Source organism: Apteryx mantelli, chromosome 16 (genome assembly GCF_036417845.1).
Source record: "Apteryx mantelli isolate bAptMan1 chromosome 16, bAptMan1.hap1, whole genome shotgun sequence".
NCBI classification, from domain to species: Eukaryota; Metazoa; Chordata; class Aves; order Apterygiformes; family Apterygidae; genus Apteryx; species Apteryx mantelli.
The window spans coordinates 22,060,382-22,084,122 of record NC_089993.1 but is presented as its reverse complement, the minus strand read 5'-3'; the positions used below and the strand labels follow the sequence as shown (position 1 = coordinate 22,084,122).

General features: G+C 48.9%; 1 protein-coding gene across 1 annotated transcript; it reads right to left on the bottom strand.

The window, feature by feature from the left end:
- Window positions 1-4,922: 4,922 nt before the first annotated feature.
- Window positions 4,923-22,020, bottom strand: IL21R (interleukin 21 receptor). The gene is made up of 9 exons (XM_067306174.1): window positions 21,982-22,020; window positions 17,725-17,799; window positions 15,083-15,188; window positions 14,231-14,427; window positions 12,259-12,410; window positions 11,671-11,848; window positions 10,399-10,495; window positions 10,076-10,157; window positions 4,923-7,004 (listed from the first exon to the last, which is right to left on the bottom strand). Exons 1-9 carry the CDS (start codon window positions 21,989-21,991, stop codon window positions 6,090-6,092), a joined length of 1,812 nt encoding a protein of 603 aa, XP_067162275.1. The 5' UTR covers window positions 21,992-22,020; the 3' UTR covers window positions 4,923-6,089.
- Between the last annotated feature and the right edge of the window lie 1,721 nt (window positions 22,021-23,741).

The following is a 23,741-nucleotide window of genomic DNA, read 5'->3' as shown; positions in this document are numbered from 1 at the left end:
CAGTCTTATGGTCTGCTGTGCTCACTTAAATCTTAGAGGAAACGCAAAGACAGTGTGTCAGGGCTGTGAGCTGCTCCAGACCGTGCTCTGCTCTCCCTCCTATGCTAAGACACCACAAGTGGTGTGCACCAGAAGCAGGCACAGCAGACCTGGGCCCTTGAACACTCTGTTTCCATTCCTTGCATGCTAGCAACTAGTTATAAATGACATGCAATCAGCCCTTCCTTTGCTTCAGTCTCTTTAAGAGGCAGCAGCAACATGCACTAAGGGATGGCAGGACACTGAACTGCACCTTGGAAGTAAAACACTGACAGACAATAGTGTGTCTGTACCAACACGCACACTGCCCCCCACCCATTAAGGGTAGCCCCCAGTGCCCATTCTTCAGAGCAATCCGCTGTGCTAAGTGTGATTATCTTGGACACTCCTTGGATCACCCCTGCCTACAAGGAGACACTTTGCATGTCCTTTAAGGATAATTAATGGTGGATACTTACCTCCTGGGCACATGTGGCAAAACATGTCAAGTGCACCTAGTACACACACAATCAGCCTGTGAACATGTACTGCTGGTGATTAAGGAAAGAAATAGGATTTCCTCATCCCCATAGATTATCAAAGAGAGCCCCACATAACCAGCCTTTTGTGTCCTTTACCCTAGGAGGGCCATTTACCCGCAATTTGATGCTCGTAAACAGCTATGTACTTTTAGATTTGATAGTCTTGCATCCCACAGGCTGAAAAAAGCTGCTACAAAAGGAAGACTAGTGTAATAAGTGATATTCATAAACACACACACACATATTCATAACTGCATATTTTTGTCTGAAAAGTCCCAAATGCTGATGGTTGTTTTGGCTGGATTCATTTACATTCAGATGTTTCACTCAGAGAGGAGTCCCTAAAATTTATTTGATCAAGGCGACGCTTCTTCCTAGCACTATCCAAACCACCCCACTGCAGAAAGGGCTGTACTTGCACTATGCTTTCTCATAAAGCAGTCTGCACTCCCCTGTAAAGGGTCAGTAGACAGCAGAGTTAGAGCTACAGAGTGCAGTTTTGTACTCAGGGATCTAGCAGGACAAAAGCGCAGAGACCCTTCTGGTGGTTCTAGGTTCCTAGTACATGAAACAATACAGAACTCACATTTCTGATAATAAATTATTTGTCAACATCTTAGCTCAATAGATGTATCCTACCATTATTTACTGAAATGCACAGCACAGAAATATGTTAAACCTTCTTACCAGCTCAAAAGAAACTTCACTTTTCATACCTCTTCTGTCCCTTGACAGTTTAGGCTGTGTGGTTTGAAGATCAGGCAATAGCAGCAGGGGTACAATAAAGCAGAGCTTACTATGCCCGATTTTAAAGATAATCTCAAGAACCAATGAAAAACTCTTCAGAGATTATCAGATTGAGTTAAAGCAGCCACATCTGCAATTACTAATTAGCAATGGAGAAACTGAGGAATTTCTGTTAAAGGGTTAACATTTTGAGTGCCAAATAATTTGCTGACTATAGAATTATCTTCTCAGAACATTTATATATAAACAGCTCTTATATTGGCACTTTAATGAGGAGAGAGAGAAAAAAAAAAGTCTAAAGCCATTTCCTAGCTCTGCCTGAACACAAGGAGAGACTGCTTCCACCTAAGGCCTCTGCCCAGCTGTGCTCACACACCAGAGACATCCCCGAGCTTCCCTGTCCTCCCTCTACCCTCTGTGCTTCGCTGCACTCCAAGGGGCAACTCTGGAAACAAAAACAAACAAACAAACAACCCCCCCCCCCAAAACCCAACCCAACCCAACCAAACAAAAAAACCCTATGAGCACTGCAGTGCTTCCATGTTCAAATCCTAACATGTGCAAGGAACAGATCTTTCTGCATCCAGCCACAATGTTGCGGCAGTGGCGTTACAGTCAGACTCCCTCATTTCACTTATGTACACAGGTCTAACATGAGAAAAGTGGAAAAGAGACGCAGGCAAAGCATAGGCTGAATAACAGTCTGTCAGTGTTAACTCTAGGGGCCAGGAGAGAGGAAGGCAGGGGCAATGTAAGACGGAGACGGATCTTTCCAAACTGGCACCCGAGGCACTACAGAGTGAGTTATGGTGCTTTTCCCACTATCTGCTGCTGGCCCCTCCCCACCTAGCAAGAATCCCACCAGCTCGCATGAGGCCCCACAGGTACCAACCCAAATGTATATTACACTTTTTATACTGACAACAAACCTGAAAAAGAGCAAAAACCAAAAGCCCCTAGAATGCAAGCAGCCTTTGGAGTGTCATTTAAAGCAAATAGCACCTGCTGCCTCACAACTGTCCAGGCACCTGTAGATCAACTGCTACAACAGAAAACATTTTGTCTCCTGTAGAGATGAACAGTATCCCTGCATCTTCCCATCCCGCTAGCACAGGTCACCATAAAGGTGCTGGAGTTGTGTAAGATCCGCAGCTTTGACCACATACTGCCCATGGAGCAGACAGAAAAATAAGCACAGGAGTTCAGCAGTTTGGCTCAAACAGCAAAGCACAAACTTCTCTTTTCCCAGTATCCTTTCACATTACTATTCCAAAATACAGAGAACTACTTCTGATGAGAACATTACAGCTTTCTCTAAGTTACCTTTTCCTCCATACTTCCTACATGCCCCCAAGCACTTTTCAGCCCAAAGTCCAACAACTAAACTCCTGCTCTCTGCAGACCTGTGAGATCCCTTTTATACTTTCTAGCACCCATTTACACCTGAGTGTCCCACAATTAACTTCACCTGATGAGAAACACTGCTCACCTAATGGTTTGTCTTAAGGTACATCTTACACTGAAGTTCAAGTTTTTTGTTCAAAGTATTCCCTTTGCATAGGCATGTACTGTCCCTCTACTGACAGCCCAGCACCAAGCACGGGTGTGCTTTGAGATCTCCCGTGCTTTTGGCTCACTGTGGAGGCACAGGCAGTAAACAGGACAAGCAGTGGGGGCTACTGGGGCATGCAGCAGTTGCTCTGTCTGTGCTGCATTCCTTGGCTTGTACAACAATTCACATTTTTGAGCCTGAGATAGTCTCAAATAGGCTTGTATAGACTGGGATTACTGCTCCTGTGCTTGGATAGCAAACAGATAGTTAGTCTATCAGAGCATATGGTCAGTACTATAGTCCAGGGCCAGTTCTGTATCCAGATCATACCATGACTCAGGAGCATGCAGGACTTGAACTCCCTCCTTTCCTCTGCCCATTCAGTCCCTCCCAGCCTTGGAGGGGAACGGCTCTGCCCACCCAGACTAGGCACGCAAGCCAGCAATGTCTTAAGGCCACCATCATATCCCTGATCGTTGCGAATACCGTACAGAGCACAGCAGCCCATGACAGTCGAAGGGCTTTGTCTACATGGCTGGTCTGCATCTTCTTGTTACTTCATCCCACTGCTCAGTGTGTGAATAAACTCCCCTCTGCAAGATATGCTACAGTCAGAGTGCCGGGCTCCCTGAGCATGGCAGGAGCGGCTAAGCAGATTCCCCTGAAATGAAAGGGTTAGGAAGCTATTGCAATCTCTGTTCCTTTGAGGAGGCCTGCTTGGCCAAGCATTTAAACATCAAATGCCTTTAGCATACTATTATCATGAGTCCTTCCTGTGCTTCACACTGCTGTTCAGGAACCTGCTGCTCTGGGTTACTGAGGTCACTGAAGGATGGACTGAGACCTTTTACAGACAGCTTGTTTGAGAACAGGGGAGGCTGCCAAACCCAACAAAACATTGGCTTGCAACACCACCAATAGCCCTAGCATTCTTGAGGAAGCCTAGCTTTTCTAAATTAGATATTGGTAGGTCAGGTACATTTCTAGAGACATAGGCCCCAGAGCTGCCAGGAGACACAGGGGGAAGGTGGGGGCAGGGGAAAGGGGAAAAAAATCACCTCACAAATCTGCCCAAAAATCAGCCAAAAACTTAACTGTGATAGCTTGCTTCAAAGGGAATGATCTCCCTTATTTTCACATCCTTGTGCCACATATTGAAGCAAGCTCCTCTCTGCCCATGAAGTCTGCCTCTAGAGTGATCGGAGGCTGCTCCCAGGCCAACACAGCAGCAAAATACCACCTTCTATTAGATGTGCAGCTTCAGATAATGGAGCTGTGACAGAAACAGCTCCTTCAGCAGTTCTGGGGCTGATGATACTGATAGAAGCAAGGAGTGTGCAGTGCCAAAGCGTAAAAGGGCCCTAGAAGGACAGGAAAGATCCTGCTCCTCCCCGCAGCAGCCTGGGGCCAGTTACTGCAGTGAATCTAGTGTCTGGAGTGCACATAGCCGTGAGATGCACCTGCAGAAAATGGTGTTACAGTCCATCAGCAGTGCTCCTGCCCAGCACACATTTGCACGGACAGAAGCACAGTGCAAGCAGCCCTTGTAGGACAGTGCAGGGCAGGCTCTGCTCACCAAGGCTCACTCCTCTGCTGCCTCACGGGGCATGCAGGGTACCACAGCCTGAAGCACAGCACGGAGGATGCATAAACACATTAGGACAATGCCTCTGACAGCTTATCACAGAAGAAGGCAAGAAAATGAAAGATAGGAAAAAGAAGGGGGAAAGGAACCAAAAACTGATATCTTGGGGAAGAAGGAAGCCCCTGAGCTGGGGGTATACTGAAGGAGTAATAACCACATGAGAAAAGCTCATATCTGTAGGTTCAAAAGCAACATGGTAGAGACCATGGCTGTTCTGGATAATCAAACCAAGGATGTGGATGAATACAGAAATTCTCCCAGCACTGGATCCCTGACTCTTCCACCACTCACCTGTGAATGAAAGAGCTTCTCTTCATTGCAATGCCCTCTCCTGCCTAGGGAGCTGTGGATTGGCAAAATTCTTGAGTAAGAAGAGATGCAGGAGAGGGAAGAGAGTTTATTGGTATCACAACGAGAACACATTATTACTGAGCTGGAAATATACACAGTTCACCACAAAGGTTCTCTCAGTAACAGATCTTCTCTGGCAGCCAAGCATCCCTTGGATTAGTGACACTGTGCCTACATAAAGAGTAGGTCTTCACATTCAATATCAGTACTGTATTAACTTTTAAAGACAATTATCCAAAACAAAACAGAGGTACAGAGACATCAGAGGGAAACATTTTCATGGTTACAGTACAAATGGCAGTTTCATGGTTGGCTTTACTTGCTAGCAGAAATTGCCCAGACTTTGTACTACTGACCTTTTAACTGCAGCAGACCCAGGTCTGATGCAGGACATGGAGTTGCAGGCGCATCCAGGTAAGACAGCATTCCTGAAATTTCTGCATAGTTCTAAAAGCCACTAAGTGTTACAGTTAATGTGCTTGGAAATTGCTAGAAGAGATGCTAATTCAACAGGAAGCCCTAGTAGCAAGAATTTCTCTGGAATTATATGTGTTTTGAAGAATTTTCATTTGTAGAATCTCCCTGCAAAGGCAAAGTCCTTCTGAAACCAGAATTCTGTTTGGTCTCTTGGATGCTCACTTCTCTGATGATGCAAGAATTGTTTTTTGCTCATACCCATGGACAGGGCTGGGACCCTTCATAGTTAATATAAGTGATTACTGCTGGGTTTAAAGAGCCAATGACATTGGTAGGAAAAGTAACACCTGCGTTGTTAGGACAGGGTAGAGGAACTTTAATGTAACAAATACGATCACCATGGATTATGCTTCTAAGGCTCCATATACCTCCAAACTCTCAAGCCATGTGAGAATGGCAGGGAAAATCATTTTAAAGTTTTGTACTCTTTATAAGCTTACTTTCAAAAAATTTTGCACATTTGTCTAAGCTAAAGGGCAGTTTTCAAGGTACAGTTGCTTTTCTGCTTGAAAGAAATTAAATTTTGCAGCTCACTACAAAGGGGTTTGACCTGAGATGCTGAAAAAAATTGATCATGCCAACATGAACAGGATAAGTGGCAACAGAAATAGGCATATATTTCTATGGATCTAACAGTTTTCAGCTGCATGCAATACAGCTTACATAAAGTAAACTTTGTTTTCTTTTTGAATTTTGCTGACACTTTGCTACTGGCACAGTATGGAAGTTGTGTTGTCTGCAAGGCAACACCAAGTCCTTAGTTTGTCTGTGTCCCATTGGCAGGGCTGTCTGAGCGACAGGAGACCCATTGCTTGACGTAGCTTCGTGGGAAGTCCTCTCCCTCCTGCTCAAGAGGGATAGACCCACAATTGGTCTGACTGTTTTGATCAAATTCACAGTCAACTGGACTCCCACAGTCTGAGTCCACAAAGCCACTGTCAATAGTGTCCAAGTCTAGGCAGATCATAGGATAACTGTCACCAGGCCTCGCACTCTGAAGGAAAAAGTCACAGGAGTCTTCGCTGTAGGAAACACTTTCACCATCAGGAGAAGGCAGAGAAGCTGGATTTTCCAAATCCCACTGATTAGGGTGCAAGCAAAGGGCTTCTAGGATACTCCCCATCCCTCTTTCCAGAGCCCTTTCTACTCGCTGATGGGCTGGGGCACTTGCACTCCTCAGGTGGTCTGTGGACACAGAGCCCGAGGCAAGTATTTTGTCCTGTGTGCTCAGGTCAGCCAGAAGCAAGTCGCTGGATATCTCTCTCTCATCATCATCAATGTTAACCTTGGGGTAACCAGTCTCTCCAGCATTACCATCTTCATCACTGGTATGCTCATGTCCCCTGTGCACACGGTTACAGTTGCACTGGGAGTTACAAGGCGCAAATTCATCAGCCACAGTCACAGTATCAATGGACAAATGCCCATATGACCGGTCCTGAGTCCCACTGCTACTGTTCACACTGGACAGAGGGGACTGGCCATCCTGATCTGGGGCAGCCAGGCAAGACCCACAAGGCTTGCAAGGTGGATCCTTTTTCAGCTCGCTCAGCTCCTCCTGTGAGGTGCTGTTAGGATGACACATGCTGTAAACTTCTAGGACTTCTGGAAGGACTATTCCCCATTCAAAGAAATCGAGGGTCATTTTGGTATGGGATGCGCCAACCCACTTCTGCATAAAAGGACATACAGGGAGAGAGAGGTTAGTATTATCACCTTTGGAGGTTCCACAGAAATGCCCAAAGAGCTTATGTTTTTAGAGGCAAAGTCAGACTCTAAAATCATTGAGTGCCTCAAAATGGCAGAGGATGTGATGCTGTTATTACTGGGCACAGACAGCTGCAGGAGAACTGGCTCAAATAATTGAAAATAGTTAGCTCTGAGAGCTTTTACATTCACAGCTTTGCATTTTCCTCTACTGCCCAAGGCAGCACCCTCTGCTGCATCTGTCAGCAGTCCCCTCCCAAGCCACCAGGTCTCCCTGCCCCCATGCCCTGGACACTGCCTCCCTCTGGAAGGAGGATCAACTTCTCCCCCTGCGTGCTGCATCTGCACCCAACACACACCTAGCCGTGCTCTGTCACTTCCCTCACCTCTGCTGCCTTGGAAGTGAGTCAGGACAAGGCTTCTCCTGATCTGCAGTATGTGACCATGTCCAAACCAGCCTTTTCACTCTTGGTGACAGGAAAGAAGCAGTGGCAGGCAGGCGATGGGGACCTCAAAGAGTTGTAGCCACTGCTTGGTGCAGATGACACTCACTCATATGACTGGGGAGCATGACACACTGAACTTTGCCTTTCCCTGTCTCCATTACCACTGCATTCAGCCCTGTGCCATGTGTACTTCTAAATCATGAGCCCTTTGCAGTCAGTCGTATCTAGGAGTGAAGGCACCTCTGGGTTTTTTGAGCTAAGAACAAAGACACACAGACCTCAGCGAACTTTCAGTGGTGTGCCACTAGCGAATGCCAGTGAGTCCTATTAGAAAGGCCATGCAGCCCAGAGGCTGGGCACAGCACCGCAAATCAAGACTTGGGTCTGGTCCCTGTCTGACACTGGCCTGCTGGCTGAGCTGTGTCAAGGCTCTTATTCTCCATGTGCACCACCTTCTGCTGTGTGGAAAACAGGTAACAATGCTGAGCCCTGTAAATGCTGTGAAGGCTTCTGACAGTGTGCTGATGAAAGCGGGGTGTTGCCACAGCTTTGGAACTGCCTGAATGATATAAGCCCCTATCCCAAACTGCCCTCAGTGTAACTAGACACGAACAAAGCATTTGGGAAGAGAGCCTGACTCAGCTTGTTACCCTCTGACACCAAGCATGGAATATCTTCATTACAGCAGGAAGGAGTAAGTATATTTTAATTTATTTTAAACCTAAACTGCAAAGAGCGTATTATTAAAGCTGTAATGGACAGGAAGGTGCCTAGAGTGCAAAAGGTTATTTAAAGAAACAGAGGGGAACCCCTTTCTTAGAACTGAGCAAGCAGAATATTGCCAATGCTCTCTTGACAGTTCTTTGCAAATTCCAGCCCAACATGAATACAAGGACACATGTGCACACAAAGGAGTAGGCAATGTTACTCTGCTTTCTCTTCTCTTTTTATATCTTAAGTTTTCTCTAAAATTTTTACTGCTTCCTGACCAACCCAGGATTCTCTGCAGGGCATTACTATTGTCAGTTGCTGATCATTATCCACAGACATTTCCTAGACACTTGCTTTGATGCAGGCAGGATGCAATTGAATGAGCCCTAGATCAGTTGGCTTTTTGCCAGCTGATAATGAGGACTCAGTTCACATATTAGTGAGGTCACCACATCCTCTTGACATCCCCTGCCTGTGCATCTTGTGCTGTGGCTGTGTGGGCGACTGCTGCTTTATTTTGCAAATTTATTATGTTTCCCAGAAGTACCTCAGCTTTAGCATTATTGTAACTGAGGCTCATTCCCTCCCAGCAGCCCTGAACAACCTAAACTAGCAAAAGTATCATTCCAGCTAAACAGGGTGAAGCCATGGGGTTCCTTGAGAGGAGTGTAAGAGGGTGGTTTCATTACCACTGTGAGCACTAGCCTGCGACTCTCAGGAATTCCCACACTGAGTCCATCTGATTCTGGCATCTTTCCCTGAGAACAACCAGTGCCAGCTGCCTCAGAGGAAGGTGCAAGTACCCCTCGTGTGCAGATATGGGAAGCCCTAATGGGCCTCAAAAGGGGAAGACAAGCAGGAAGTGAGACAGTCACTGCAGGCTGCAGTTTGAATGGTGCCCATCCAGGACTTGCTGTTTAACCCAATTGCAAACATCAGCCATGCAGCAGTGGGAAAGTACATGAAGATCATTAGGGCCCAGCTGGTGTTCCTCTCCCAGAGTGTCTAAGAAAAAGCAGAAAGAAAAAGCAGACACTGAAGTGTCTCTGATCAGAGCTGTTGTAACGATAGGAACTTGTTCAAAAAGAAGAGGCAGTGATGTCTACACTCACATGCCAGTACTTTTCCAATTTGATCATGGCATTGTGGGTTGCTCTTCAGTTTGATATGAACGACATTTATGGATGCTCGATGTTCTTTTGCTTTTGTATCCTAAGAACTCCAGCAAACCCTCTGGTCTTTGCAAGGCATTTTGCCACATGAGCCAGTTTGGCTGGTGTTAAGAGAGAAGCGCATTTGGGAGGGCTAGACAAAGTTGCTGAGTTCACAAGGACACTTCCTTAACAGGGAGGCAGCTGCACATACAGCACCGTCACAAGCTAGTTATTTGCCCCCAAAGCGCTAACCATGTTTCCAGGATGACTGTATGAGGGACTCTCCAGAGAGGACTACAGGGGTTAGTGCTGAGCTTGTATCACTGCAGAGGCTGAGTGGGAGATCTGGCCCTACAGTGAAGCCCACTACCTGCCCCTGATGGCACTGTGGGACTGGAGCTTTGAAAAAAATCCCAGGTACTGTCCTAGGACCCCTTCATCTGTTCCCTTCAGGATCCCAGGCTGCATACATCATGCATGAGGCTCAGCTCACCCACTGTGACAGCACCTATGGAGGGTGAGCAGAGCAGACCTGGCAAAAAGGCCTTCTCCACACAGAGTAAACACTGGAGGGCTCTGGTCCCCATTCAGAGCCACCTGGCATTCCCTTGGGACAGATTCCCCCTCCCACCCTCTTAATGAGAATCCCCTGCCCAGGATAGCATGTTGGGCCTTTTAGTTTAACTTTGTCATGTGCTCCACAGGCTTACATAGCCCATTTATACCTTGAAATCTCCATTATGCATCAGGTAAAGCGGTTTGAAAAAGGGAGCAGGGTCTGGGATGCAAGCCATCTTCTTCCACAAGCTGGAAGGAAAAAGAGAAAGGCTTTGGAGTTAAGCACACATTACAGATCCAAACCTAGGCATCTCCAGAGAAAAGCAAGGCACTCTTGGCCGTACACCAGCCAGAGACCATACTTTGCTGGCCCTCACAGGCTTGAAGCTGTGCATGGCTGTACAAGATGCAGAGACGGCTGCATGTGAACACCCCATCTTTAGCAGGACCGAGCAGGAGCATTTGCTCTAGCTTCCTTAAGGGCTCTTACCTCTGCTGCTTGGCCAGAAAGGCTGTGATTGAGGCAGTGATCATTGCGACAACACCAAACAGCAGCAGCCATCCCGTGCCTGCTCTCTGTGTCACTGCTGGACAAAAAGACTGGGTCATTCAGATTCACCCTGAATTTCTACCCTGGTCAATAAGCAGGAGATGGTGAGGAAAGACAATCAAACTTTACGCCAGACTTTTCCCTAGGACACTGAGGCTTTCACCTGGGGCCCAGCCCTCTGGACATGGGGGCAAGCATGACTGAGGGAGCTCAGACAAGACTGAATCAATGAAACTAGCTGTGCATCAGCTGTCCTGTGGCCTAGCTACACCATGGACAGACAGACAGCGTGCTCAGGGCAGGACAGCTCCTTGCTCCAAAGACCTTGCGTGTTTCCAATTCCTCTTGCTTTAGGGACACCACCACAGCTGAACTAGGAAGTGGAAAGAGAGGGCAGCTGGCCAGGGAAATCTGAGGAAAGTATTCACTTGTTGGCTGCTCTCCACCTGTGAGGGCGAGGAGTACCTTTGAGACCCAGAACTATGGCAGCTCTTAACAAAAGGAGCCTGGTCCTGCTGCCACAGCACCATTTGATACCTCAGTTTGAGCTGCAGGTCAGTGGGAGTGGGGAAGCTCAGCACGTGCTGCTGACACTGACCATGGTCATCCTGCCCTGCTCTGAGCAAATACTCCCCATTGTCAGCGTCTCTGTTCCAGCATGACAAGCACTGGTGTACCTCTGTCTAGGGCAGACCCTTGAGGAGTGGGCCTGGCAGCTGCTGAACCAAACACCCATGCCCAGCCAAGAGTGACCATCAAACATCAGTATCCAGACACTGAACTCAGCCCTGAGAGCAGGCTCCTCTCTCCCCTCAGCTGAAGGCAACACTAAGCCCCAACAGCTGAGTTACCTCCACCAGAGCTTCCCCATCTCTGAAAGCTGTAACCAGGACCCTGGAGGTCTGACACTGCAAAGGGAACTAGAGGCTGTGCTCCTGCTGTGGCAACCAAACCTACAACCAACCCCACTGAGCCCTCTTCCCCTGGGCCCTTCTGTAAGGTGGGCTCTGCAGCACAGTGAGAAGGTGAATACAGACAGCACACATCAGTCCAAGCCGGGAGTTCATGTATTCAGTAAGCAAGCCAAACAACATATCTATCTTCACTAGACTATTTAGCATTTGTTCTAATCAATCAGCTTTGATTAGATTTCTGGAAGCGTTCTCTGACATTGGACCAACAGGGAGAGCAGGGAGAGCTGGCATAACGTACCGGCAGGGCTGGTTTTCAATGTCAGTGCAGGACTCCAGTCACTCCAAAATCCACGGTAGCCAGTGCCCTCTCGGGGTCTGGTTCGCACCTGGAACTCATATTCAGTGTTTCCCTGGAGTTCCCGTGGCAGGATGACCAGTGTCCGCTTATCCTCATGGACAGCTTTAGTCTTCTGAGTCTGTGAACAATTAAACACCAAACAGGGCTGGAGCAACCGCTCCCACCTCACCCTCGCTTATGCTGCACAGTGAGGAGCCCTGCTAAGGAATCCCCTCTGCCTGCAAGTTGTTTCTGCAGGCCATGCTCTGGCTGGTCTGTAGCTGCACGTCACCCTGTGGGACCCTTTCGTGCGGGACAGCACGGGGGCAAACAAGCTACCAGCCTTCCCCACAAGATCTAGCAGCTCTCAAACAGCTTCTACTTCTCAATTGCCTTTTAGTTTTGTCTGTTTCCAGTTCAGACAAGCAAAGAGAAAACTTTTATAAACCTCGAGAACCCTTCTTCCACACCAGGGCTCCTGCCCTGGGTTGTGCTGGCTTCCTTTTTGCTGGTACATCCTACTTGATGCTAAAATGACATCTCACTTACCTCCCAGGTGTCGTTCCTTCTTTTATAACGCAGCTGATATTCCAGCTCCTCATCCAGAAAGGAGAAAGGAGAGTTCTGGTAGATGGTTTCCCAAGAAATATTGTAACCCTCTGAGAACACAGCGGTGAGATTGAAAGGAGGCTGCGGTTTGACTGTGGGCGAAGACAGGGTGGCGTTACTCTTCACAGTGTCACTGCACGTACAAGAGGCAGCCTTGCATGGTATCAGCAAGGCAGAGAATGGTGCAGAGCTGCCTGGCAGAGGCAGCCCCTTCTGCAAGGGCACCATCCCTGCCTCCTGGGCTGAGCAGTCCTGGGCAGTGCACAGAGCCTCACACGTTGGCAGCGCAGTGAAGTCAGGCCTGCATTTCTCTGAATGTGCCTGATGCCCATCTCTGAACCTCCTCATCACCTAATGGAGCAGGAGAAGGTAGCAGGAGGGGCTGATACCTCCTGGGATATGTGGAGAGCAGAGCATCCTGCTCTGCTCATGCCACAGGAGGACTCCATGCAGTCAAGGTCACTTGCACAGTTAGGGAAACACCCCTTAACGTAACAGAGCCATCAGGAAAAGCTGAGGCTAGTGGACACTGCATAAGGCTAGTGCAAATCCTGGCTGTGTCACGAGTGCCTAGCAGAGCAAGCTTTTGTATCTCCTGTAGGGTGTTTTCACATGTGGAAAAGCAGTAATGCACAGTGTTAATCTCCAGGGTCTGTCACCGAGCTGTGATGCCTCTGTATGGGCGCACCAGCATCCAGGAGAATGCAAAGCACCGCTACCTAATCTGTGCTCCAAATTGCTCTTGACTCTGTCAGTGGGGGGCAAGGGGCTTTCCTGAGATGTTCTGGCATTTGTCAAAGGTGACGACACTTCTCACACGAAGTTTAATTTTCAGAATAATCCAAGTAGAAAAATCCATTTTTATATGCCCCCATGGTGCCTTCCTGCCTACCTGGCTCAGCAGCCTGGCTAAACACCCCTTTTCTTTACTGTTCATTGCCTGACTTGGAGCGAACAAGCGTCCCACCAAATCATCGATATGATTGCACTCAGTCTTCCTGTCATGCAGACAAGATGGCTAGGAATAGCCTCAGAAAGGAGAAGTGCCACCTTCGTTATGTCTGGGACACTTCGTGCTATCCTCAGCCAATAACATCGTGCTTGTTCTGGTGTCCTACGTGAGAGCCGCCTGGGGCTCCTATGAGGACATTTGTGGCATTTCCAGTTCAAACATTTCCTCTTGCTCTTCTGATTCTATCCAAGAACAAACACTGTCATAGTCTAGATGTGAGACTGGTCTGAGGTGGAAGTATATCACAGAACGCTCGAGGTTGGAAGGGACCTCTGGAAATCATCTGATCCAACACCCTGCTCAAGCAGGGTCACCTAGAGCACGTTGACCAGGACCATGTCCAGGTGGCTTTTGAATATCTCCAAGGAAGGAGACTCCACAGCCTCTCTGGGCAACCTGTGCCAGTGCTCAGTCACCCTCACAGTAAAGCAGTTTTTCCTCATGTTCAGACAGAACTTCCTGTGTTTCAGGTTGTGCCCGTTGCCTCTCATTCTGTTACTGGGCACCACTGAGGAGAGTCTGGCTCCGTCTTCTTTACACCCTCCCTTCAGATCCCCCCGAGCCTTCTCTTCTCCAGTCTGAACAGTCCCAGCTCTCTCAGCCTTTCCACTCCAGTCACTTAATCATCTCAGTAGCCCTTCACTGGCTAGCCCATATCACCCACTGCTTCAGGGGGAGAAGGGGTTTTATCTAGTGGCCAAGCCAGGTCTAAGCTTAGCCTCAAGCTAAACAAGTGTTTCTGTAGTTTATAACAGCAACAATAAGACCACAGTGCTCTGTGGAGAGAACAAACACTGAACACAGCCCCCTGTCCTGGCTCTGATGCTCACTCCTTGCCCAGACTGCTGGATAGACATGAGCTCAAGCAGTATTTCTCAAGCCCACCATTTTTGTACTTACTGTTCTCTCCCATATAAAAGCCTTTGGAAATCATGTGTTGCCTATCAGCTATCTCTGTAACATCCACCTGGACTCTGATATCTGCCAGGAGTTCTGTCATGTCCACAGTGCACATGTACTGTGTATGGCTGGTGTTCCTCGTTGATTGCAGGAGACTGCAGGCAGCCACAGTATTTTCTGGATCTTCCTCAGGAATCCTAAAAAAACCCAAACAACAAACAAACTAGTCCACATCTACCACATGCTGTAGTTGGATTAATCTGTTGCTGAACAACCAGGCAAAAAAATTTCTGCAAAGAAAAAGGATCAATGTGTTCAAATAAAAATTGATATTTGAACTCAGACAGAGAGATTTTTTTCTTTCTATTTGCTCAGCTTACCAGCTTTCTGAGAGAAATAGGAAAATGGAACTGAGGTGTTTGTGGAAAGGAAAGCTTCAGAAGAAAGGTGCTCACCAGGGCTGCACAGGCCAGGACTGCACCCACCTCCTGGCTGGAGTGGAGCAGCGGCTCTATGGGGCTTGGACAAGTTGTGTGAGCCCTGCCAGCACATAGGAGTGAAAATCTGTTGTTAGCAGCAGCAAAAAGCAAGGCACTCCAAGGCAGGAGAGGAAACAATGCCAAGGAGCCAGAGCTGGTGTAGTGTCAGGGGCAAGCAGGGCAGCCGGCGGAGCCATGGATCTTCTGTGAACGGGAAAGTCAGATGGCAACTGGAGCATGAAGAACAAAGGAAAACCAGCATGGCAGCAAGCATGAGAGCTCTGCCTAACAAAGAGGCAGAAGGACATCACTATGCTGTTGCCAAGTTAGGAGTTCCTGCTGACTGCACTTTGCTCTTCCTGCTGAGACATACCATGCTGCAGTGAGGTTATATGAACCGGCACCCAGGTCATTTTTCAAGATGCAGGACAGGGTCTGCACATAGTCCACAAAACAAGTGAGGTTTTCACAATGTGTAGCTGTAGGTTTGGAAAGACAGAACAAAATATTAACTTCTATGTATCACATGTATAAACATTTTAATTACAGCATTTCCTAAATTTATAGTACTCTTCTTTGCTGGTCTAACATTCATTTTATGTCTCTCTGCTTGCAGTTTTCTACAGCTTGATATCTGCAGCACCAATGCTTTTCATGACCATCTCCAGGGGCTTGGAATAAGCTTTTCATGCAAGTTTGACAAAAATACATTATAACTTTGTAGTTATTATAATTTGCATAAAAACTTATATACTAAAGTAATGGGCACAAATTATTAATCAGTTAAAAAAATTGAAACAGACTTCTAATGAGAACTTGAGAACGAATGGCAATTGCAGAAGTTACACCTCAGTTCATCAGGAAAATCAGTTACTTTTGAAAGTGGTCGTAAAATGGCATTTATGCTCTTTTAATTGTTCTGCAGGAGCTCTGTTCACACATCAGCATCTGAGATGTGCTGTACAAAAACAGTGGCATTCCACACATGACACACTGAGGATATCTCCCTGGATTTCAAGGAAAGGAAGATTGCAGCACAGTGAGAAACCCTGTATTGGTGAGTCAAGCATCTGGCACTACACTAGGAATAACTAACGACAAGTGCAGAAAGGCCGTCAGGAGATAGAGCACGCCACGCTGATGCAAACCATGCCTACCACATTGACATCGTAATCTCTTACATGTACAATATTACCGCTGTTTGATGGGAGTAAAATCACCATTGCCCAAGAGAAGATTTCAAGGTTGTGACATCCAGTGCTTAAATCAGGCATGGGCCCTCCCCTATCACCTGCACTGCCCACAGCTGTGGCCCAGCCTGCTGGGAACACATGACTTTGGCAGCTGTCAGGCGCTCCTACGTGATATGTGCATCAGCCACAATACTTGATTTTACAGCTGCGAATAAAAAGAATGCTGTATGCAGAGTGCAGGCTGAGTGGTGCTGTGCCCATTTGTTTGATGGACCAGAAACATCTGTTCCACCCTCCACATCAAATGACAGTCCTCACCAACAAATGCATTTCTAGTCACAGTGCACAGAGGACATGTCCAGAGGAGGGAGCAGCCCAGTTCCAGACCAGAGCAAGTTCAAAGGAAAATAAAGCCCAACATTTCCCACTCACTTTGCTCATCACAAAGTCCTTTCCTACTCCTGTTGCAGCAGGGCACATGCTGCTCTCCACAGTGCTCAGCTTTGTGTACAAGACCCTGAAGAGTCAGGATGGTGACAGAAGAAGAAGTTTGGGGATTCTTGTAACAGACTCTGGCCCCAAGGGCATACATGTGCTTTTTAAAACTGTGATTCAAATGATATGGTTGTTATTTTGTTTCATTTTGACTTTTTCATCTCACTATGACTTCAGAATTTTGTTCTGAAATTTTAATTAATTTCATTTGTGTTTCATTTCAATTTTAACTTTTCATTCTGAGCCCTCAACAGGCTCCCATGAGGCCCCTGGTACAGACACTGCTTGTTCCAGGGCCCTGAACAAGATACTTTTCTCCCTTAGCCTGACTTTATTCTTCTACAGAGTTTGGGTTACAAACCCTGCTTTCCCTCAGAGAGAGTGGCAAGTGTTAATAAGCTAATAAGCATTGCTGGTTAGCCTTCTTCCGCTGTATTTTGATACCAACCAAAGGCAGCTGGTAAGCTGCAAGCATTGCTGTTTGTAAGAATCTGCTACCAAAATTCAGAAGAGGTCAGGTTTTTACCAGTAAGGGAATAACTAAATGTTAGCACAACCTGGACAGGTCTAGGATTCTCCATCCTTGGCAACTTCAAAAACAAAGATCGAATATTTTAAAAAGTAAGATCTAGTCTAGTCCAAACTGAAATTAGCACAGGGTAATTCCCTGGCCTGTGTTACACAGAATTCAGACTAAGCAGTCGCAGCGGTCCTTTATGGAAGGAAGGTACAACTCTGAACTCATCTTTTCTTCTGGTTCAAGTTTGGAGCAGGTCTCAGGTTTTGACTAGAAGCAGCATGTGAAATGCCGACCTTGCTCCTGTTGCCTGCAGACATCATTGCTGCTGCCTTTTTCTGCCCAGCTGACCTGCTCAGAAACTCAGCTCCGCGTCGGCTACGTTTGGGTGGTGGTAGGAGCCAGCATGAAAGGGACGGTGGCCCTCCGCACGGTGCCGTCCTGGGCAAAGGGGCTCGCAGTGGTGTCCCTGCTGGCCACAGTCTCGGATATCCTGTTCTTGGCCACCTGAACTTTTTCTACGGCAAAGATTTTTGTGAGGGATCCTACTCTTGTGTCACGGGGCAAGCCAGGTACCGCCACTGCAGTCTCCGCGCGCTCCCTGGAGCAGGATGCGGTCTGGCCGAGCTCTGCCCCGCTGCGCGCCCGCTCGGGTCTCCACCCCCCACAGTGCCTCCCCGTGGCTCCTTGTCCCCCAGCACTGTCCCCGTGGCGCCCTCGAGCCATGTCCCTCTCCGCAGAGCCCACGTTGACGGCCAGCAAGATAAACCTTGCGGGTGCACAGCCTGGAAAAGATGTGTAGGAACTTACTGTACTGGAATAAAAGGAAGAAGAAAATACTCTGGGGCCACTGTTTGTTCCTCATGTTGGTTCTGTCTGGATGTCCTGAAAAAAAGAATTAGAAGTTCAGCTCAGCCGTCTACACGTGCTGGAGGTGGAGGCAGGATTATTCTTGCCCTCATTTATGTGCCTACGAGTGAAGTGTCTAATTCAAGAAGCATCTCGGCTCTGCTGTGTGCATCTCTCCCAGGGGCTAAGGAGGGGGCCTGATGACACTGCTAACGGGCCAAAAACCAGGCCAGAGAAATCGCTGTTCCTTCACAGCAGTGTGCCCAGTCAAAGCAGCAAACTGATGACAGCTCCAGACTGTTCATGCAACAGGAAGACATTTGGGGTAAGTACTAACCCTTTTTTTTCTATCGGTTTCCTGCAACTAGAAATGGCTTGCAACAAGGAGAAGTGACGTTGCTGTGGCTTAAACATCTGTGCAGTGAATTTGTCAAATAAGAGTCTGAATGTCATTGTGGGCCCATACGAGCAGCGCTTATGAGAACTGGTTGATCTCACCTCCCCCAGGTTAAATAAGCACGGGCTTCTTAGTTAAGGGACTCCGGGAAGGCAAAAATAGTGGTCTCCCCTGTGATACAGGAGAGAATAATGCACGGCACCGTTTCAGGGGAAGGCTATCCCAACGCAGCTCAGAGAAGAGAACTACAGGAAAACCTTCGGTGAGCAAGGGCGCAGCAGGGTGTTTTCAACAATGTGAGAAAACTGTCACCTACAAACACTGCTCAGCCACTGAGCCCACGGCCCCTGCTCCCAGACCAGCCACATAACACATTAAGCCTGTGTTTTCACAGTGTTTAGTATTTATGGAGATAGGCAGATAAGCACGGAAAGACAAAGCCGGCTCCCTGCACAGCACTGGCTGTTGATACCCACCACAGACTTCAGCCCTGTTTTCTCAAGCCCTTCTGAAACGGGCTGGGCAGTGTGGGGATGCCAGGCTTTGGAGACGTAGTCTGTATTATTCATGGAGCATGCTCCTGTCGGAGCAGGTGACAAGGATGCACAGCCAGCAAGGGGACCCCCACGCTGTGCCGCAGGGCAGCACTGCTGTCCGCAACCAGACCCACGGGAGTGGGTCTCTGCTGACTCCAAGCCGTGCTTGCGAGGAACAAGCCCCAGAACTTTGCAAAACCCACTGTGCCGGACTGCACAGAGGCACGCGCAGAAACGAGCTGGGTGAAGACTGGGCCACTGAGCGAGCTGCAGCCACCACAGCAGCGCCCTGGTCTCCTGGCAGGGCCTGCTGCAGGCCCCGGGTGCCTGTGCCTCCCCCACCACCAGCGGCAAACACCCCCACAGTCGCTCAGCAGAGAGCACGCAAGTGAGGCCACTCCTGCCCAGGGAATATTCGTGGTGTTTAAAAATTTTCCGGGTTTACTCAAATAATGAAAGCAAAATAAATTTAGCAGCCACCAAAAAGCCCCTGCAGCCCCAAGCGAGCTCAGCAACGTGCTCTCAAGGCACTGGGGTGTTCGGATGAGATCAGCAAGGCTCAGGCAGGAGGTGCCACAAGCGACCCATGGCTGCAGCACCCCAGCCTTGTGGTGGGAGCAGCTGAGTGTCATCACGCCTCTGCTGCCCCTCCTTTCCTGTGGAACACATGCTCTAGATGAAGCATGTGCTCCAGCTCAGCAAGGAGCCGCAGCCCCCCTTGCCTGCTGCACGTGGCAGGACAGGGACCCCCTTTCCCCACACGCCAGCCCTTCTTCCTGCATCATACAGTTCCTTGGGGAAACACCTTTTCTTGATGCCTCTGGTCCCAATTCTCCTAGTTTTATCTGTGCAGATTATCTCTTTTATCTGCCTAACCCTGTCTCACTCCACCTTGAGCCCCCATTCATCCTTCCATGGCTCTTCTCCAAATTCTTGTTCCTTTGAGAAAGGCACCCTGTCATCCTGTCGCCTGAAACACGCTCACCTGACTTCACACTAGGACTGACCGCAGCCTGATGTGGCCGCCCTTGAGACGGGCAATCTCCTTGTCAGTTGATGCAGCAGCTGCTCATGGCCTCTTAGCATCAGGGGCCCTGTTTCTTGCAGCACATTTAAGCGAAGAGCTATGCCAGATGCACAGGTCACTGCGGCCTTGAGGTCACTAGCCCTGGAGACAGTGACACATGCAATTCGCTCCTACCTTTTTAATCATCCTTCTCCCTGCAAAATACCCAGCAGCATCATTGCTAGGCTCAGAGCAGGCAGGGGTCTGGCGGCTCAGGCTGCCGCCGCCCTGCCCAGATGGAGAGGGTGCAGTCGCAAGGGCTGCTGCTGTTCTCTCTCAGGCCTTCAAGCCCTCTCGCTGACTGCAACGCAACATGTGCCAGGGACTGCCGGCCGGACGAGTGCCGCCTTAGCCCTGTCCCTGTTGCAGCAGCCCCCATCGCAGTGTCACTTTGCTTTCCGACTGTCACGCTCCAGTCGTGGCCTCCCGGTAGCACAAGGAGGAGCTGGCGGCTCCTCCTGGGCAGGGGAGGGAGGTCTGGACCTCCGCGAGCTCTGCGGACCCACTGCCTATCGCAGAGCAATGCCCCCTGCGTTTCCAATCCACGGCGTTTCTGTGCTTCCTCCCTCCAGCCCATTCCGGCCCAAACGCGCAGAGCAACACAAGGCAAGTTTTGCTGCTCTTAGCTCTTGGACTGCCGTTTCTATCAACTGCCTTCCCCATTTCCCTTTTTCTGTTCAGAGAATAGTACTATCAATCCCAGGGGACGGGAAGCGCTGAAGAGGAAAAAGAGTCCGAGAGCAGCCCATCTGGAAGAAACCTTATCGCGACATCAGAAACGGCCGTTATGTACTGGAGAGAGCTTAACACAAAAGGTAGTAATTCAGAAGGAAACTTAGGGAATGAGCATACAGTGTTGAAAATGAGACCGAATAGCAGTAGGACCCTCGAACACAGGTAAAGGAAGGCCAAGAGCCTTCTCACCTGAATTCCCCTGTCCCCCCTCCCACCCTTGCCAGCGCCCACAGCCTGGTCCCGACTTCCTTCCCTCCCCTCTCCCCACCTGGCTCTCCTGCCCCCGCGCACGGGGGCTGCTCCGCTCCGCTCCGCTCCGCTCCGCCCGCGGGCGTGTGGGAGGTCCGGGCCGTGCATGCCCGACCTCCCAGCCGCGCCGGTGCCTCTGGCGTCGAGGCACAGATGCCCGCGCAGAAGAGGAAAGATGTAGCTCTGCAGCAGTGTTGCTGTGGTCCTTACAAGCTGGAAGACCTCACGGCTCCACAAAAATGTGTAGCAGCCCCTGTTCTGACGCCTCCTCCAGTCAGGCCCTCTGCAGCCTCCGTCTCCACCCTTCCCACCTCCCTTCCATTCGTTAGGTCTCTCCTGCTTGCTTACACCTGCCAGCTCCCCGCTCACCGGTAACCTGGGGAGGAGAAAGGCAGTGGGCAATGAGCAGGGAAAGGAACTTATTCCCTCTCTGGCATTAGAAAAGTCCCTTCCACCATTTCATTTCAATTTCCCTGTCTGTAAAATGGAAAATTTGAGACAGCTTCCAGAGTGCTTGAAACCCAACTGCTTCATGGTTGTAAAATGTCAAGCACTCTACAGCTGCTGTCCACCATTGCTGCAAACTCTCTCGTACTCCAGGGAAAGGCGTGTGAGAGCGCAGGGCGATGATAAAGGTGATTAGCCACTCCTGTACATGTGTGCCTGTAAAGGACGCTACAATGTTTTAATATGCCAGAGAGCAGGAAATGGGACCAATACAAAAACAGGTATTTGCAAAGATTATTCTTGCTAATGGTCTGGAAGTATGATGATGCTATAACCTGCCAAAGACTGAATTATCCAGTCTAAGCTTGCAGTTTGAAATGTCTCCATGAACTGTATGCACATATAAAACTCATACACACATATAAAAGTGAAATAAAAAATAATAATTCTGATATTTCCAAGCATGAGAAAGTTAATGTCACAGTCACAGCCAAGTAAAAAGAGTGGAAGGTCTGCAGAGGTCTCTCAGTCCACTAGCTACATGCAAAAGCCAGTTCTCTTCTTACATGTCCTCTGAGGAGCTTCATTACCGAAGTACGGTGCCACCTAATCACAAAGCCAAAGCAGCAGGGAGCCAGAGGAATGCTCTGGCCGTCTGGTGAAGGCCAACGCGAATGGCAGCAGGGCCACAAGGGCCACGTCAGCTACAGAAAAGCTTTACAGTGAAGTCACAGATACCAAGCGGTAACAGGCGCAGCAGGGAAAGCTGGTGGGAACACGGACATTACCTTGCCCCATCCTTTCAGCTGTCCATGTCAGCCCTCCAGCACCTCCATGGCTGGCCTGGCCAAACCGCTGCCGCAGGCAGGCGCGGCCGGCACGGGAGCGGGGAAGCAGGTGGGTCTCATCAGCACTGCGGAGGAGCCGAGCCTGCTCGTGCGCGGCCCGGGCTGTCGTATATTGGAATAGGCAGTGATAAATGGCGGCTGACGTCACCGCTGTATCAGTATTACTGTGCTGATAGAAGGATGTGGTGAGCGCAGAGGAGGCAACGAATTCAGGTCCCAACACCCACACAACGTTTGCTACTGTATTGCTCTGGTCTTGTACTCTGATGTGAGAAAAAGGTGGGAGAGCAGACAAAAACTCAGAAGCTTTAACTCTGAAAGGTCATCAAAGTGGCTTAGGGGGGCTGGTGGCACTAGACTTGCACCAGGGAGGTGTCAGCAGGGCACGTCCAGCCCAGAGGGGCCAGCTCTCGCCAGGACCCCAGTGCTCCTCAGATAACCGCAAGGGGCTTCAATGTTAGGGGAGAGTCATGGTTGGTCGGCCCAGGTGCAGGACCTTTTCATAGCAGGTTAGGAACAAAATAAATCCTATCCGTGACATGGGCGAGGAGGCAGCAATTACTGCAGGAGGCCCCAGCTCCGTATTTAGCAGGAGCAGCTCTCTCTTTCTCATGTACTGATATTTGAAAAATTATCAGAAGCTTCCAGCATACGTAATGTCTGTTTGAAAAGGGGAAAGTCAGCCTTAAAAGGCTGCTGTTCCCAGCCCAGAGCAATGAATATACAGCTGCAGGGAAACTGCTAATAATCCTAAATGAGAGGGAGAAGCTCTGGAGGATTTCTGTGCTGATGCACAAGAGGGGGAAAGGTAAGGTGTCCTTATGTCAGGGGGTATTTGCAGGAGATTGAAAGAGTGTTTAACAACATACCAGAGTTTGAACAAGCAAGTAGGGTTTTGGGAGATACCAACAGGTCTAAAACAAAAGTGTTAAATTAAAAAAGCTAACATGGAATTCAGTTAATATTTAACAAAGGGATAACACTATAGATTAATTACACCCTAAACAGTTAAATAGAAAATATTTGGGAAACAAGTGATTTTTCAATTTTCATGAGTTAAATCTGAGAAAAACAAGCATTTGCATGTGTAACACAAAATGCATATTACTGCGTGTTTTAAAAGTAGTGTGCTTTGTGCCTCCAGGACAACCTGCTCAGATTAAACATGCTGCCCTTTCCCTTCCTTCCCTCCTCTGCACAAATAATGCTGCTGGCACACCTTGGAGAGCCCTGTGTAACCGTGGAGCAAAGCCTTGCTGCTCTCCTGCTCTGCTGTCCTCATAAAAGAAAGAAATTAAGAACTAACCTCTTGGCAAGTGTCTAACTTAACTGCTCAGCCTACTCGACCCTGCACTGTCCATACTGTACCCAGGAGTGACAATGTCCAGCCCGTGCACACCAACAGCTGGGCAGGTCTTTTCCAGATGCTCAGGCCTGGCATCATGCCTGCAAGTGATCTGCAAAGTGTGCAGAGAGAAGAGCTGGTCCCTCTTACAGGAACATTTGAGGGATAGCTGCTGGGCTGGTAATGACCTTTCTAGGCATGTCATATCAGGGCACAGCTGGCACCTTGACCAGCCCAGTTACCAGCAGCTTCCCAGCAAGTGCAGTCAAGAGCCACCTGCCCTGGCCTGAACGGTCTGAAATGTCTGTTCTTTCGGGGATGGGTCCAGGGACACAGAAGTGCTTTTACTGCAGAG

Excerpts from the sequence above, each read along its gene's own strand:
- IL21R (XM_067306174.1), bottom strand. Across the intron at positions 12,411-14,230 it reads CTTTTATATGGGAGAGAACA|TCAAACCGCAGCCTCCTTTC; the intron begins GTAAGTACAAAA and ends CTTCGCCCACAG. Across the intron at positions 10,496-11,670 it reads ATTGAAAACCAGCCCTGCCG|CAGTGACACAGAGAGCAGGC; the intron begins GTACGTTATGCC and ends CTTTTTGTCCAG.